The sequence below is a fragment of the Bidens hawaiensis genome, unplaced genomic scaffold (assembly GCF_021521415.1).
Source record: "Bidens hawaiensis isolate Kalapana, Puna unplaced genomic scaffold, B.hawaiensis_p1.1 tig00078205_1, whole genome shotgun sequence".
NCBI classification, from domain to species: Eukaryota; Viridiplantae; Streptophyta; class Magnoliopsida; order Asterales; family Asteraceae; genus Bidens; species Bidens hawaiensis.
The window spans coordinates 9,128-28,315 of NW_027506731.1; the positions used below are offsets into that span (position 1 = coordinate 9,128).

Below are 19,188 nucleotides of genomic sequence, written 5' to 3' on the forward strand. Positions count from 1 at the left end.
ACGGATAGGGTATGACTTTCAATGTTGAAACCTGAACCCGAACCCGTACCCGATATAAACCCGATAATACCCAAAACCCGGTTCTAGTTATGTCACACCCCGACCAATGAAGGCGGAAACGTCAAGGCGCGACATGATTGCTCATTGCAAAATGACACTATAAAGTTACAATATTTAAACAACTCATATTAAATCCATATCATCATAAATAACACAACAATTGTTCATACAAAATGCCAAATAGATGGATAAAGAAATAACTTGTTCTTTTATTTTCTAATATCCTAAAGCCAAGATAATAAGTTTCTTCAAGTAATCCAATCAAGCTAACATCAAACCTGTAACATTGCATAAAATAGAGTTTGTCAACACGAAGGTTGGTGAGCAATTTTCATAGTTTTGGACAATAAGTATATAGTATGAAATCCACAACTGGTATATGAAAACAATAAATAATAGCAACAATTTAGAAAATAAAACCGTCAATAAGAATACATTGACGACAATAATGAAATCGTCAATAAGAATACATTGACGACACCTTTCTATATGGGGATACCATATATACTCGGAATTAACGTATGATCATACTTTGATGAGGCTACCCGCCTTAGCATTCAAGAGGCTACCCGCCTTAGCATTCAAGAATTTGCACATAATCATGTAAAGCATATAACACCAAATCGAGCATTTATTTAAGTAAACATATACAATACGTGTTGTGGTTTAAGACTCAAGTATAAATCATTTGAATTTCAATAAGTATGCAATGCCACCCCCAAAACGAAAGATGGAAAACGGGGGATGAAAAAGTACTCACATTAACAAGTAACTTGAAAGATAGTGTCGTGAATAATCGGAGAGATTGATTTAACGAGCAAGACCTATATTAAACGGGTCTTGTGTTAGTAGGTAGTCTTGGAAGGGTTTAAAATAAAATACATGAATAAAGTTTAGGATTTAAAATGTAAATATTTGAGAAATTAAAGAAACGAGTTTTGTAAAATAAGTTTAATCGAAACCGGGTCTCGGTATTCTATTCATTAGTTTTTTTCTTTTTTTACTCAACCTATGTTAAGTAATAATGTGGGTTAAAATGCGATATTGCAAAACCTTTGGTTATAAGAATACCAAAACGAGGTTTAAACGAGTGTTCGGGTTTGTCGGTTCGAGACTTGATAATTGACCAAGCTCACAGTTAACTTCCCAAAATAATAAATGTTATGAGATAACTCAATAAAATCAACATAGACTTAACCAAGTATGTAGTTCTATTGTGAAGAACCTTAACGTTCGTTAAGCGAGTATACGACCTTATCGGTTCGAACTTGTTATAAGATCAAGTTGGTTACCGACATGCCAAGTATGTTTAGAAATTAACTAAAATTTATTTAAAATATAATCTTGAAGAAAAATATGAGTTTTGGTGGCTAAAAACACACTTGTGTGTCTTAAGCGAGTGAACTCAGTTTAGTTCGGTTTTTGGTTCGGTCCTTGACTCGGAATAAGACCGAGGATGGTTACCACATACCCAATTACCATGGAACTTGTAAAATAATTTATAAATAATAATACTCAAGTTTTACATTCAAAAAGTTAACAATAAAGCTTTTAAACAAAAGTTCGGTTTTTGGTTCGGTCCTTGACTCGGAATAAGACCGAGGATGGTTACCACATACCCAATTACCATGGAACTTGTAAAATAACTTATAAATAATAATACTCAAGTTTTACATTCAAAAAGTTAACAATAATGCTTTTAAACAAAAGTTCGGTTTTTGGTTCGGTTCTCAACTCGGGATGAAACCGAGGCTAGTCACCACATACCCAATACCATGGAACTTGACAAATATGAAAAATAAACTAAAATATGTAGAATTTAAGCAAGTATAACAAGTTATATGGTTAGATTTGTTAAATATATAAACAAGGACTACAAAGTCCTCCATGTAACCTTGCGTTACTAGTCCGACATTTCAACCGTCCGAGACCAGAGAAATGAAAGACCGAAGGTAAACAAGGAGTGTATATTATATATATGTTGTAACATCAAGCTTTAAGTATTGAGAAGTTAGTTAAAATGAAAGATTAGCTTATGAAGAACAACCTTAGAATTCAAGAATTTGAGAGAGAAATGAAGAAATGAGCAAGCACAAATGAAGAAGATGGGTGTGTATATATAGGGTAAGTTGAATGGGTCTTTCATAAAGGGTGTTTCATGAAAATGGGTTGGTTATAGACCCAAGAAAGCACAAACTACAAATGGGTCCTTCAAGTCTCCATTTTGGTAGTTTTAGTCCCTGGAGTTCGTTTTGAGCGTTTTCGGGGAATTTTAAGAACCGAAAAGGGTGTTTTTTTTATTCAACAATTATAAAACAAATATTTAACATACAATTCATCATTTTGATAATATCGAAAGGTTCGGGATACAAAACGGGTCGGGTTTACATTAAGAATACAGGTATAAAATAACCCGAATTTGACAAATATCACAAGTTATACCCGAAACCCGGGTTTTTTGCATACCCAACCCGGGTTTTTTGCATACCCGAACTGGATTTTTTGCATACCTGATATTAGTGTTTGTGCACATGTGTATGTGTGACACTTGATAATAGTTGTGTGGCTACCCACAGATCTATAGCCGTTTTTCAACGGATCTTTTTTAAAGCACATATTTGATATAAATATTTTGTTTAGAGCAACGTCTTTTGATATATCAAACAACAATTTAAAACACATAAAATATATGTTTTTTATATCATTATTTAGTTATTTACATATGTTTGAATGAACTTTGAAGTTTGTATGCAAAAAAATGGAGTTATAATAAAAAAACAAAGTAGGCCCGTTAATAGAAGAATGCTGCAGAAAATTGGTTTTTTTAATACCCAGAAATATGGTATTCAAATACCGGAAAATGGGTTTTTTTCAATACCCGAAAATAGGGTATTCAAAAACCCGGGTATTGAAAACCCGGTTCAATACCGACCCGGACCCAGTACATAGGGTATGGTTTTTCATGCCAATACCCGGACCCGATCCCGACCCGGTTTTTACTAATACTCGATTTTTCAATACCCGATCAATTAGTAAATGCAAGGCCCGCTTTGTAATGGCGTAGTTTCCTTTTTTAGTTCGTCACCAACATTCAAAATGTTTCCATACGCTCTGTAACACTTATAGCCAGTGGCGGACCCAGAACATAATAAAAAGATAAATCAAATATATCACAGGGGTCGGTCATCGATATATTATTTTTTTTGGGTTCGTTCTTGCCGGGTCGGTCGAATATCATAATAAAAAGATAAATCAAATTAAATTAGAAATATATAACAAAATTACGTCAATCACGTAGCGCCCCGAAGTGACAAGGCCTCGGGCCAAGACGTAAAAGTGCACAAACTTCGAAGTAAAATAAAAATAATTATTGTAGATGTTGTAAACTGAAGTAAATTAAATACATTAATATAGACATATTAATAAACAAGTGAAAACTGGAGTAAAATAAAAGATTCATTATAAATGTTGTAATTTTTATAAAAGCTAAAATATTATTAAAAACAATAGAATGGTTGTAAACTTGTCATTTAGTTTTGACGGTTAGACCATCTCCATTGGTGGTTTTTGCTTGGTTCAAACCAACTAAACTATTGGAGTGTTTGGTTTAAACCAAAAACCAAGATTTGAGATTTGATTTTTCCAACCATCAAAAATCACTCATTGTGGGTTCCAAACATCACATCTTTCACCACATACACACACACATATAATCTTACTATTCTAATAAATAACTATTCCTATGTGTCACTTGTCAACCTCTTATTAACTCTCACAATTTTTAACCCATTTTCAAAATGGTATCTCTTTTGGGTCAACATGTCCCAATAATACTAACTGGATCTTTTTTTTTATTATTCTTTCTTTCTTTTCATTTAACACCAAAAGAGATAACAAACCCTAATTCCCGTTCATCACAACCGCCGTTCCTTCCTTCCATTGCCACCTCCGTCATCGCCACCTACGATACCACTATCGCCATCGCCACCTACAATACCGCCATCGCCACCTCCGTCTCCTACTTTCAGTTGTTGAATGTATTTTCTCCAACTACGAGACCGTCGTCGCCACCGTCGTCGCCTACCGTCATCGGCTACCTCCATCAATTTGCAGGTTTAATTAGAGTAGTAACATTATTTTGATGGTTCAACAATTTTACAACGTTCCTTATTTATTATTATTATTTTGAATTTACTCTAGAATGTTTAAATTTTGAATTTAACCTACTATTTTTAATTATAATACATGATTATGATATATTAATACATATTTTCAGGTTGCTGCATCTATGGAAAAAGATGTGGATGCTCAAGTTCCAAGGTATCCAAATCTTCAGTCAAAATTGTTGTTCATCCTTCATAATGTCACGAATCATGTACGTCGTGCCACTTATTAATCGTTTTTGTTGTTTTAAACAATGTTGTAGAACTCGCTTATTAATCGGATTGGAATTCTTATATGTAACTTTTCAAAATTATATATATAATTTTGATAACATAAAAGTTCACATAAATACTTCAGTGTTCACATAAACAATTAAACGTAAATATAACAAATCAATGAGAAAACCGATAATTGTGCTTAATGTCACAGCCCTCGACCCCTATACCCTGGGAGGGGAGCCGTGAACGTTGAGTGATGGTATCGGTGTTTATTAAAATAATTTGCAGCGGAATATTTCATCAGAACCGTAGTTAGGAAAATTAATCAGAGTTATAAAAACATTATAATTCTTATTTCATAAACTGGGATAAAACCCATTTTTATACAAACATAAGTTTTATAGGGATAAACCCTAATTTACAAAATACGTTTCTTTATTTTGGTGACAAGCCACTTATTTAAGCTGGAAGCTCGCAGGCATCATTCCTTTGTCTCTAACAAGTCACCTGAAACATGTTTAAAAATATTTGATCAGCAGGAAATACTGGTGAGTACATTTATTTATAAATGACACATTTCACAGTTACAGCATTAAGATGTTTTTACATCTGCCTACTTACAAATTACCGAAAGATACTTGTCACTCGACCGTATCTGTGACTGTGGTCATATTACTTATTGGCTAACACTTGTCCAATAAGTAACGTGTAATGGCCCATTAGGCAAGCCTTGTATACAAAACCCCACAATACCAGTAGTAACCATCCCGTGAGTCTACAGAGACTTAATCACTGTAATGTATTTAAAATCATTTGAAAATATTTGGACTATCTGTCATGAGTTTAATGGATTTAGAAAAGCATCATGACAGCATTAGAAAATCAGTTGTCTCACGCAAATGTGAGTTGTGCAAAAACTCGAATGTCTCACCTTGCAAGTTTATATTTAACAAGCCTTCTGATGTTAAGCACCTAGATTAAGCACAATGTAGTGTATCTATATTAGTATAAACCTATAATTATAATGATAATCACAACACATGAAACTTTACACGATGGCACAATGTCATACCTTGAAGGTAAAGCTTTTGGATTCGTGATATAAGTTACTTTCAATCGGAGAGGTACCGTTACAACTACTCGGGTATAATACTAGCTTTAAGAACCGTAAGAGAGAAAATATGAAATTTTTGAACGAGTTGTGAATTCCAGATTTCTGCCCTATTTATACTTGAATTTGAGCATCTTCGAGTATCGCGAAGGAATCTTTGCGTATCGCGAAGTTGCAGTAGGGTTGTCGAGTCAGCCTTAGCTATGCCACGTGGCTCGACACGTGTCAGGTGACGTGTCAATACTGCGTAACTTTTACGTCACATCTTCGCGTATCGCGAAGAAGCTTAAGCATACTTTGCGTATCGCGAGGATGCAAAAACACTAAGGCGACCCTTAAGCGGCTCGCGGCGATGCGAGCGTGCAAAGTGCGCCATCAAAGTGCCACATTGCGCCCATCGCACTTCGCCCGAGCCCGTTCGCGTGCGCATCGGGTGCTTCGTGTGACATCTGCCCCGATCCGACCCGACCCAGGTACCCGTTTCTCTGACCCGATCTCTCTTTTATTATTTAATATTTATACTTATATTTTACTTTTAATAATAATATATATTTTCTTTCCCGCCTCTTTCTCTCTCTTTCTTTCCGCCGTCCCGTCCCTCTTCCTTCTCTCTTTCCACCTTCTTTTCCCTCTTGTCGCCGTCCCACCCTTACGCTTTGTTTCCCTCTTCTCTTTGCTTGTCCTTTGGTTCTTCCCGCCTAAGGATGTCTGCAGCTCCACGCGCCAGACTCCTTACATGGAAGCCTGCGTGAAGACATCTTGTTCCTGCGATGCGTGAAGAGAACTCTTCTCGCAGCGCGCTAAGAATGCATGTTCTTCCCGCAATGCGCTAAGAATGTATGTTCTTCCCGCGATGCGCTTAGAATTCTTGTTCTTCACGCAGCACGCTAAGGATTTGTGATTCTTCCCGCAGTGCGCTAAGGATTGTTGTGCCAGCCTTCGCGCTCGCGCACTCAGCCTTCCCGCGCTTAACCCTTGTATCTTCTGTTTAAATCTAGTCGTTTGCTTTTGTGTTGTCTTATCTTCTGTGCTGTTGACCTAACCTATCTAATGTCTGAATAGTTACTTTCGGCGCAGCATGCGTACCAACCCCCATTGGTTGGTAGAAAAAGTGACTGACATTATCTTTTGAGATCTGCTTTTGCCATGCTTGACCAGTACCTTTATCTGACCCGCCATGCCTGTTACTGTTCCCTGTCAGCTTTATCTTGCCCCCTGCAGCTGCCATATCTTTTGATATCTTTTGCTTTTGGATTCTTATGCTTTTTGATATCTTTTGCTTTTTGAGATCTTTTTCCCTTTTCTAGGAATTATGTCTCCTAGGGTTTTTCTATAAATAATAATAAAATTTCATAACACATCACACACAAAACACTTAATCTCTCCTGCTCTCTTGCTCCTTGCTCTCTCTGCCGTCTTCCTCTCTGCCTCCGTCTTCCTCCTTGTTCTTCCTGCTTTTCCGGTAATATATATTATAATTTACTTATTAATTATGCTAACTTATAATCAAGACTTAAAACAAATCATTAAAACAATAATCTTATTTATAGGTTAACTTGTGCTTGTTTAAAGTTGGTTCTTGCTTTATCTATCACCGCATCGTTTATCATGTGAGTTATCTCGTATCTAATCCCTTTTTATTTTAAATGCTTTGGGATGTTCATGTGTTCATACAAAACTTGAGTCTTAAACTTGTTTATGAACTTTAGTCGCGCAGTATCCCATGTGTTGAGGACGTTTACTTGGCTGTTTATTTGTATGTGTATCATTAACCGCTTTGTTCGGCCTATTCCGCAGTTCCGTTGGTACCATTAGTTGAACACGGGAGACCTATCGTTTACGGTTTTCTTTGTTTACACTTGCACAGATGTTTTCTCGTTTTTATGCTCAATTGGGAGCATGGATTGAACTATGATCTATGAACTATCTTAGGCTTGATCACAATCTGATTACACCCTTGTTAAACTCTAGACATACACGTGTTGCGCGCAGATTTACTGTGATTATCTATGATTATCTATTAAACTTGATTTCTCACCAACACGCAAGTGTTTGACGTTTATTTTAACACATGTTCAGGTTTGCAGTAGCTGTTTTGGAGCTTGTGGACACGTAGGACGTTTTTACTTTTGGACCTAGAATTAAAATGTATCAAGACAAGTTAATGTTGTTTGAATGTTATAATTTATAATATATTGATTTATGTTTGATTTATGTTCTTTATTTTCCCCGCTGCGCGTGCGCGATAAAATGTGTATTAATAAATATTGACACCAATAGTGTCGCGAGTAATGAAGCAATATGTGGCGCCCCGATGTATAATCCGCCTTTGGTCGGGGTGTTACAGATTGGTATCAGAGCTAGTTGACTTTAGGATAGGTGGTTAGACGTAACGGCCTAGAATACCTAAGAGTCCCTTCTCGCGCATGAGAGAAATCTCATGTTTGCGCGCTTATTGTTAATTACTCGTTATTTATGAATATGCTCGCACTTGCGCAGTATATGATTTTATGTTCTATTTCGCGATATTTCGATTTTTGTTGAATTTCGATTTTTATTGATTTTACTTACATATTCGTTTGTTGGGATTTGAAGATCCGAAAAGTCATGGTGATACATGAATAGTTGATTTTCAATTTCCATTTACGATTATGTTCTGAGGTTGGAGACTTGAAAAGTCATGGTGATACATGAATTGTCAACCTCCAATACTCATTTTCTTGTATGTTTTATATTGAGGATTGAAAAGTCATGGTGATACATGAATCGTCAATCTCCAATACTCGTTTGCCCGTATATTTTAAATTGGGAATTCGGAAAGTCATGGTGATACATGAATTGTCGATTCTTGATTCGAATTTGTTACCTTTATTAAGTCTGCATTTAGGATCATTTATTTTACTTTAACTTTTGATAGTATCTAACTCTGCGAAACCAAGCTTTATAAAGTTAAACTTTGCGAAAAAAAAAAAAAACCAAGATATTAACTAAAAATTTAAAACTTTTATAGAATGCCTCCGCTATCTCGCCGATTTCAGAGAAGAGAAGCCTCGCGCATGCGTAGACAGCAACGTTCCCAGGAAATGGCCGCCGCAATAGCCCAAGCTTTGAGCCAAAACAATGCTAATACCTCCAGTTATAACATTAAGTCCTTTAATGCGGGTAACCCTCCGAAGTTCACAGGTCTTGAAGGAGCCACCGTGATGCTCCAATGGCTTGAGAAGATTGAAAACGCTTTCCTCCATACCCAATGCCCCTCAGAAAGACGAACCCTATATGCTTCCAGTGTCCTGGAATCCAGAGCGCTTACATGGTGGAATGGAGTAGCTCATGCGCGTGGCGCAGAGGCTGCTTCTAGCATGACATGGGAGGAATTCAAGGAAATTCTTACGCGAGAATTCTGCCCTCCCAACGAAGTTAAGCGCCTGGAGGAAGAATTCTGGAACTTGAAGCAATACAGCGGTGAAGCGCGCGAGTACGCGACGCGCTTCCACGAGCTAAGCTTACTGGTCCCTCACCTTGTTACCCCTTCCCGCCGAGCCATCGAGAAATTCCTTGGGGGTCTCCCCATGGAAATTCAAGATTCTGTATGGGCCAGAAACCCAGTTACCCTCTCTGACGCCGTCGAATTGGCCGCTGTGCTCAGCGACAACCATGTCAGAGCAGGAACCCTGTTCCTGCGGGGAACTGAGAAGACCAAACCCACCAAGACTGTCCCTGAACCAACAGAAACCAAACCAGAACCCTCAAACCATAACCAGAAACGTAGGCGCAGACAAGCCTATGCGCTTACCAACCCGCCCATTGTCCAGCAACCCGCTTACCAACCTCCAGTTTACGCGCCTAACCCACTGTCAACCTACCCAGCACCTCCTGTAGTCCACAACTATGCCTTAACCAATCCAGCACTTCCTGCCCCGCCAACTAAGAAACCTTACACAGGAAACCAACCCTTTTGCCCAACCTGTAGACTTCATCACCCACCTCAAGTCCCGTGTCGACAATGTAACCGATGTGGCCGCGTAGGTCACTCCGTTGAGTACTGTAGAACCCCTCCCTCCAATCCGATTGCGCCAACACCACCAGCCTACCCGCAGAACCCACAGCCAACTTACCAAAACCCACGACCCAGATCGTGCTTTAACTGCGGTGATCCAAGTCATTTCCGGAACGCGTGCCCAAGGCTACAAGTTCAGATTACTCAAGCGAATCCGGTGAACCAAATTTCGAACCAAGTGACGCGTGGCCGAGCTTTTAACATAACCGCGCACCAAGCGCAAGCGAATAACGACGTAGTTAATGGTACATTTTTGCTTAACGGATTTTATGCATCTATGCTTTTTGATACTGGCGCCGATCGAAGTTTTATCTCTCGCGCCTTCGAGCAGAAGCTTGCGCGACCGCGCGATGACTTAAAAGAAGATTTTTCAGTTGAATTGGCTAATGGCGAAACTGTTTTAATAAACTCGGTAATTAAAGATTGTACGCTTAACCTTAACGAAAACGATTTTCTGATTGACCTCATCCCCATGCCTCTTGGAAGCTTTGATATTATTATTGGTATGGACTGGCTCTCGAAGAATCGCGCCGAAGTTATTTGCGCCAAGAAATTGATTCGCATACCTCGAGAAAATGGTGATCTTCATATCTACGGCGAAAAACCCTCCAGTGGTCTTAAACTTATGTCTTGCGCCGAAGCCCAAAGACTCATGCGGAAGAAGTGTATTGCATTTCTAGCCCATGTGGTTAAACCCGATGAAGGAAAGAAGCTTCGCGATATCCCTGTTGTGCGTGATTTTCCTGAAGTTTTTCCTGATGATCTTCCTGGTATCCCTCCCGCTCGTGAAGTCGAGTTTCGTGTTGATCTTGTCCCTGGTGCTTCCCCCGTTGCTAAATCTCCTTACCGTCTTGCACCCGCTGAGATGCAAGAATTGGCCAGCCAACTCCAAGAGTTGACTGCTAAAGGATTCATTCGCCCTAGCTCTTCGCCCTGGGGTGCTCCGGTGTTGTTCGTTAAAAAGAAAGATGGATCGTTTCGCATGTGTATTGATTACCGCGAGTTGAACAAACTCACCATTAAGAACCGGTATCCCTTACCGCGTATTGACGACCTCTTTGATCAACTCCAAGGTGCCTCCTGTTTCTCGAAGATCGATCTCCGTTCTGGTTATCATCAGTTGCGTATCCGCGATGAAGATGTTCCGAAGACTGCTTTTCGTACTCGTTATGGCCATTTTGAATTCTTGGTCATGTCCTTCGGTTTAACCAACGCACCCGCCGTTTTCATGGATCTAATGAATCGGGTGTGTAGGCCTTTCTTGGATAAATTCGTGATCGTGTTTATCGATGATGTTCTGGTGTATTCTAAGACCAAGGCCGAGCATGAGCAACATCTCCGATTGGTATTGCAAAAGCTTAGAGCCGAGCAACTCTATGCTAAGCTTTCCAAGTGTGAATTTTGGTCTGATGAAGTACAGTTTCTTGGTCATGTTGTAAACAAGATGGGTATTCATGTCGACCCATCCAAGATTGAAGCAATCAAGAACTGGATTACGCCATCCTCTCCCTCTGAGATCCGTTCCTTTCTGGGCTTAGCTGGTTATTACCGGCGTTTCATTTCGAACTTCTCAAAGATCGCTTTGCCTTTAACAGCTCTAACGCACAAAGGTAAACCGTATATTTGGGGCTCGAAGCAAGAAGAAGCCTTTCTGACGCTCAAGCGTTTGTTGTGTGAAGCTCCTGTTCTTGCGCTACCTGAGGGTAATGATGATTTTGTCGTGTATTGCGATGCATCCAACCAAGGTCTCGGTTGTGTTCTTATGCAACGAGGCAAGGTTATCGCTTACGCATCAAGGCAACTCAAGGTTCATGAAAAGAATTATACAACTCACGACCTCGAGCTTGGTGCAGTTGTTTTTGCCTTGAAGATCTGGAGACACTACCTTTATGGTACTAAGTGTATCCTCTACACTGACCATAAAAGCCTTCAGCATATCTTTGATCAAAAGGAACTTAACATGAGGCAACGCCGATGGAACGAACTCATCAGCGATTACGATTGTGAGATCCGGTATCATCCTGGTAAGGCTAATGTGGTAGCCGATGCGCTCAGCCGAAAACCCTGCCAACTTAACTGTATCTTGCCGCGCACCCAGCTTCACTTCGCGCCGATTCAAAGCAACCTTGAATCGCGTATTCGTGACGCGCAGCGCGCATCCATCAGTAATGGTAACCTTCGCGCCGAGTTAGCGTGTGGCGCGGAAGCACTCTTTGTCCCTAATCTGAGTGGAATTCTCTGCTATCTCAATCGCATCTGGATCCCTTGTGATGAGAATCTTCGCGCTGATATCCTTTGTGAAGCGCACAAATCTCGATATTCTATTCATCCTGGCGCTGATAAGATGTACAAGGATTTGCGCATTACTTATTGGTGGCCTGGCATGAAAAAGGATATTGCTGTGTTCGTAGCTAGATGTCTGACTTGTTCTAAAGTAAAAGCTGAACACCAACGCCCATCTGGTTTGCTCGAACAACCAGAAATTCCTACGTGGAAATGGGAATGTGTAGCGATGGACTTTATTACCAAGTTACCTTTGACAGCAAGTAAACATGATAGCATTTGGGTAATAGTGGATCGATTGACTAAATCTGCTCACTTTCTGCCCATTCGTGAAAACTACCGTGTTGAGCAACTCGCGCAGCTTTATGTCAAGGAAATCGTCTGCCGCCATGGTACTCCTTTGAGCATCATATCCGATCGCGATGGCCGTTTTATATCTCGCTTTTGGAAATCTCTCCAATCTGCGCTAGGAACTCGCTTGGACATGAGTACGGCATATCATCCTCAGACTGACGGTCAGTCTGAGCGAACTATTCAAACTCTTGAGGATATGCTCCGATCTTGTGTTCTTGATTTTGGAGGTAATTGGGATTCACACCTGCCTTTGATCGAGTTTTCTTATAACAACAGCTATCATTCCAGTATCGGTATGGCCCCATTTGAAGCACTTTACGGTCGTAAATGCCGCTCCCCGATTTGTTGGAGCGAAGTGGGTGAAACTCAAATCACAGGACCCGAACTTGTTCAAGAGACAACCGATAAAATCGCCAAGATCCGTGATCATTTGCTGACTGCCAGAAGCCGACAGAAGAGTTACGCAGATCGTAGGCGGAAGCCTCTCGAATTTCAAGTTGGTGATCTTGTTCTCCTCAAAGTGTCGCCTTGGAAAGGTGTTGTCCGCTTTGGGAAGAAAGGTAAGCTTGCTCCTCGATATGTGGGACCATTCAAGATTCTCGCGCGTGTGGGAAAAGTTGCCTACAGACTTGACCTGCCGCCCGCGCTCAGTAATGTGCATCCAACGTTCCATGTATCCAATCTCAAGAAGTGTTTAGCTGACGAGAACCTTCACATTCCACTTGATGAAGTTCAAGTTGATGAATCTATGCATTTCGTTGAGAAGCCTGTTGAGATTATGGATCGCGAGGTTAAGCAAACCAAGCGCAGTCGTATCCCTATCGTGAAAGTTCGCTGGGAGTCCAAGCGCGGAGCCGAGTTTACATGGGAAAGGGAAGATCAAATGAAGATCAAGTACCCGCACCTGTTCTCTGCGCAACCTACTTCGAGATAAATTTCGGGACGAAATTTCTTAAAGTAGGGGAGACTGTGACATCTGCCCCGATCCGACCCGACCCAGGTACCCGTTTCTCTGACCCGATCTCTCTTTTATTATTTAATATTTATACTTATATTTTACTTTTAATAATAATATATATTTTCTTTCCCGCCTCTTTCTCTCTCTTTCTTTCCGCCGTCCCGTCCCTCTTCCTTCTCTCTTTCCACCTTCTTTTCCCTCTTGTCGCCGTCCCACCCTTACGCTTTGTTTCCCTCTTCTCTTTGCTTGTCCTTTGGTTCTTCCCGCCTAAGGATGTCTGCAGCTCCACGCGCCAGACTCCTTACATGGAAGCCTGCGTGAAGACATCTTGTTCCTGCGATGCGTGAAGAGAACTCTTCTCGCAGCGCGCTAAGAATGCATGTTCTTCCCGCAATGCGCTAAGAATGTATGTTCTTCCCGCGATGCGCTTAGAATTCTTGTTCTTCACGCAGCACGCTAAGGATTTGTGATTCTTCCCGCAGTGCGCTAAGGATTGTTGTGCCAGCCTTCGCGCTCGCGCACTCAGCCTTCCCGCGCTTAACCCTTGTATCTTCTGTTTAAATCTAGCCGTTTGCTTTTGTGTTGTCTTATCTTCTGTGCTGTTGACCTAACCTATCTAATGTCTGAATAGTTACTTTCGGCGCAGCATGCGTACCAACCCCCATTGGTTGGTAGAAAAAGTGACTGACATTATCTTTTGAGATCTGCTTTTGCCATGCTTGACCAGTACCTTTATCTGACCCGCCATGCCTGTTACTGTTCCCTGTCAGCTTTATCTTGCCCCCTGCAGCTGCCATATCTTTTGATATCTTTTGCTTTTGGATTCTTATGCTTTTTGATATCTTTTGCTTTTTGAGATCTTTTTCCCTTTTCTAGGAATTATGTCTCCTAGGGTTTTTCTATAAATAATAATAAAATTTCATAACACATCACACACAAAACACTTAATCTCTCCTGCTCTCTTGCTCCTTGCTCTCTCTGCCGTCTTCCTCTCTGCCTCCGTCTTCCTCCTTGTTCTTCCTGCTTTTCCGGTAATATATATTATAATTTACTTATTAATTATGCTAACTTATAATCAAGACTTAAAACAAATCATTAAAACAATAATCTTATTTATAGGTTAACTTGTGCTTGTTTAAAGTTGGTTCTTGCTTTATCTATCACCGCATCGTTTATCATGTGAGTTATCTCGTATCTAATCCCTTTTTATTTTAAATGCTTTGGGATGTTCATGTGTTCATACAAAACTTGAGTCTTAAACTTGTTTATGAACTTTAGTCGCGCAGTATCCCATGTGTTGAGGACGTTTACTTGGCTGTTTATTTGTATGTGTATCATTAACCGCTTTGTTCGGCCTATTCCGCAGTTCCGTTGGTACCATTAGTTGAACACGGGAGACCTATCGTTTACGGTTTTCTTTGTTTACACTTGCACAGATGTTTTCTCGTTTTTATGCTCAATTGGGAGCATGGATTGAACTATGATCTATGAACTATCTTAGGCTTGATCACAATCTGATTACACCCTTGTTAAACTCTAGACATACACGTGTTGCGCGCAGATTTACTGTGATTATCTATGATTATCTATTAAACTTGATTTCTCACCAACACGCAAGTGTTTGACGTTTATTTTAACACATGTTCAGGTTTGCAGTAGCTGTTTTGGAGCTTGTGGACACGTAGGACGTTTTTACTTTTGGACCTAGAATTAAAATGTATCAAGACAAGTTAATGTTGTTTGAATGTTATAATTTATAATATATTGATTTATGTTTGATTTATGTTCTTTATTTTCCCCGCTGCGCGTGCGCGATAAAATGTGTATTAATAAATATTGACACCAATAGTGTCGCGAGTAATGAAGCAATATGTGGCGCCCCGATGTATAATCCGCCTTTGGTCGGGGTGTTACACTTCGCACCCTCCGCTAGGACTACTGGGTGTGATTTGACACATAAGAATATTAACATGTGAACTCTCTTTCTTATAAAGAGCTTACAAGTTTTGTAATCTAGCGATGTGGGACAAGAGTTAGAAATCCTATTTATACCATGGTGAAAGCCTTCCATTTTCTTTCCTCCACCAATGTGGGATGGAATTTTCCTTTTCTTTTCCATTCTTCCTTTTACTTCTTTTCTTTTCTTTCTCATTTCTTCATTTCTTTCTTTGATTATTTTATTCTTTATTATGGTTTGTTATACTTAACGGGTTAAAACCAAGGTCCAATTGTCTTTAAAAAAATCCCATTTGGTGCCAACTAGCGATTACTCTATGAGTTGCACCGATTAGCTGAAAATTATTCAACAACCCACCGATTAGCGATTAATCACGGATCAATCCTAATTTTGACAACACTGGATTTAAATACGAGTTACTTTTAGAACTTTGTTACCAAAATTTTTTTTTTTTCAGGCTGATACAGAAACAGATGAAGTGTATGCTCATATGACACTCCAACCCGTTCCTTCAGTATGGACTTTTGTAATCACCGGGCTTAAATTTATGATACTGATTATAATTGATGTGGTCTAAAATATACATATTATTATATAAATATTTCTTACACTTTTAAGTACTTTTGAGCCAGATTTTTATTAAATATTATTCTTAGTTGGTTCCTATGTGGGTTTTTAAGGTTCTAAGAGACAATGAGCTAAAACAGAGTGTTTATACTAAACTTGAAACCGGCGAATATTTAAGCGGAGATTATATATTATATATTATTGGTATCTACCTTTTAAATATATGTACAAAATAAATAAGTTAAAGGATGCTAAGATTATTAATTGTTTTAGACTTTATTTTACCAAATCATATTACAAAGTAAGAAAACGTGAGATATGTGGCCAGTGACATCATCATCATCAACATGGATCCCTTATTTGATTTTTTTTGGATAATCATAATTTATAATTTGTTACTAGTAATTTCCAAATTAACGAGCCCATGTTTGTGTTAGATGAGAAAATATATGGAGCCCACCGCAAAAAAGAAAACGTGATGGTAAAGAATAGAGAGGCGGTGGACAGGAAGTAAAAAGAATATATTTTCCGAAGAAGGCAATCATTAGAGACAGAAGGGGCAGCAGATCCTACGGCTATCAGAGAGGTTCACGCAAAGAAAGAAGAAAAGAGAAGGAGCAAGCCTTGGTTCAACCAAATAGCATCCAGGTTCAACACCTACTCATCCAAACGTCTTTATTATTCGGTTTGAATTTAATATTTTCGTCATGAATTTATTATTTGAACATATTTATTATCTTTTGGTCTTGAGTATGGTTGTTGGCTAAACCCTTATACTGCCTAGGTTATGATGAACCTACTTTGACGTTTTGTCTTGACTTGGGATTATTTATTGTTATGGTTTAGTAAAAGATTTACTTATATTAAATTGATGCATATGGATGCTTAGGATTGTTTGATGAGTTTTATTCCATAGCTTTCCTTGATTATTGTTTGTCATATGATAGGTTGCTATTAGATCAATTACTTTGTGTTCTTGATTATTTTATGATTGATGTCATGATAAGATCATAGGAATAATATTGTTAAATAAACCTAAGTGTGTTGCTAACCTAAAATCTGTAAAGTGCTAGGTTATTGATAGATCTCTATTATTTAATCTTGCTAGATTTAGTTCTTCGTAAGGAGTCCGTCTATAGTTGATTATTTATTATTGTCTATTAAATCAATTAAATATTTTGAATTGCCTTTGATTTCCGCGTTGTAAGGTAGGATTTCATTATAAAGGAACTAGATCATAATTAATTAGGTGACCGTAAGGAAACTTGATTTTTAATACTGGTGTGCATTAAAACTTGTTAGAAACCCATAGGTGTCTCTTGAGAAGGGTCAAGAGTCCTGTTCGGGTTTTCTTTTAAGTGTCTATTTTACGATCCTAGTCCATAACTAAATATTATCCTGGTTAATTCATAACTGAAATTTAGGGGATTCTAGCTTAGGTAGTTTTCTCATCATCATCTTATTTTAAATAACAAATTCTTGCTTTTGTTTAAATTACTTGTTTTCTTAATTAGTTTTAATTATATTATTAAATTAGTATTTTAGATAAAAACCCCCGAAACAAATATAATTAATAAGTCGTGTTTATAGTCGAGTCTAATTAGCTAATAAACGTAATTTAGAGAGTCTCGTGGGTTCGATATCCGGACTTACTTAGTTTTACTAGAGTCGATCGGTTCACTTGCCGGTTAGTAGTTTAGTCAAGGTTTAGAGAGTCTAGAGTATTACTTAGTGTTTATTTTTAGTTAATTTAGTTAATAATTATTAAACTACTTTTAGCACATCAATAATTCATAATTGTTCATAGCAGTTTAATAGAGAAGCACTAGCACCGAGTTTTTTTGTCAATGAAAGCACACAAGCCACACACCAAGTTTTTTTGCAAAACTTTGACAGCAAGTGACACTATCACTCCTTGAGACTTTTCTGTTCCTCGTCGAGCAGCCGAAAAAATCTTTCCGCTTCTTGTGAGTTCAACTTCTTTTCAGTAGACTTTGGTTGACTTTTGACTCGGTCAACTCATTTGGCCCATTTCCTTCTAATTTTGTTATGTTCTACCAGTTTGACCCGCTAGAGAAAAACCTTAACCTGAATCAACCCAATTATAAAGTTGGAAAATATGTGTTTTATGTGATAACAAACATTTTTTTAATAAGATTTTTCCATACAACCGTATGCACAAGAGCTTGTGGCCCGAGATTTACATGACAATGCATGGACTTTTCGTCATATTTATCTCGGTAAGTAATAAAAAACATTAAAAAAAATATTTTCCCTATTGAAACAAACAAATCATTTTCAACTTTCAGGTTAACCAAAGCGTAACCTGCTCACAACCGGTTAGAGTCTTTTTGTTTGCAGGAAGAGGCTTTTTGCAAGAGACTCGGTCTTGATTAATATATGATGTATTTATATAACAGGGATGAAAAACAACAGCTTCTATTGGGAAGTAGGTGCGCTAACAGACAACCAGCAAATTTATCATCACTAGTTTTGTCAAGTGATAGTATGCATATTGGAGTATTAGCTGATGCAGCCCATACAGCTGCAAACAACAACCCTTTTATTGTGTTCTACAATCCAAGGTAAACTAAATTCATTTTCTAATTAATATTCATTTAAACTTATAAATTTACTTTGCTGATCTTAGTACTCTTTAAGTTGACGTCACTAATCTAGCGGTTTTGATTAATCGAACGAGTGATTTGTATTTTTGTAGTTTTGCTTAGCATAGTTTGAATGAATTGTTAGTATCTGTCAAGTGAGTGAACTAATGTTTCATAATAGATTTGTAGTTTTGTGGTTGCGGAACTTGATCCTATATCTTAACTTTTTGACTTTGTATATCCTGATATTCTACAGAATTACGAGAACCAACATTACTTTCAAGATAGAGTCATACTTGCACCAACAAACGAAATTATTGATGAGATTAATGATAGTTTGCTCAAGTTTTTTCCAGGTGATGAAGTCGAGTACTTAAGTTCAGATACCATATGTAGTACAGAATATATCAATGACACGGTTGATGCAGCTTTATACTCGCCTGAACTGCTTAATAGTCTAAGAATATCCGGACTACCAAACCACAAGCTTGTACTAAAAGTTGGTGTTCCTGTTATGCTCCTTAGAAATCTTAACCAAAAAGAAGGCTTATGTAATGGTACTCAACTACAAATTATATCTTTGGGTACTCGTGTAGTTGAAGCAAAAATTATTTCTGGAACTAATATTGGACATACAGTTTTGATCCATAGATCACCACTGACTTCAACAGACAACAAAATAACATATAAATTTCAAAGACGACAGTTTCCCCTAGTAGTATGTTTTGCGATGACCATAAACAAAAGCCAAGGTCAATCATTATCTAGGGTTGGTTTGTACTTGAAAGAACCCGTGTTCTCACATGGACAGCTATATGTCGCCTTGTCAAGAGTTACAAGCAGGTTTGGGCTC

The 19,188-nt window shown here is 38.5% G+C and overlaps 1 protein-coding gene across 1 annotated transcript; it reads left to right on the top strand.

The window, feature by feature from the left end:
- Positions 1 to 4,336: 4,336 nt before the first annotated feature.
- LOC143618469 (uncharacterized) lies at positions 4,337 to 18,892 on the top strand (the record flags this gene model as incomplete). The annotated part of the gene is made up of 3 exons (XM_077090678.1): positions 4,337 to 4,435; positions 15,620 to 15,676; positions 18,592 to 18,892. Coding segments are annotated over 3 exons (457 nt in total), but the record flags the coding sequence as incomplete, so codon positions are not given.
- Between the last annotated feature and the right edge of the window lie 296 nt (positions 18,893 to 19,188).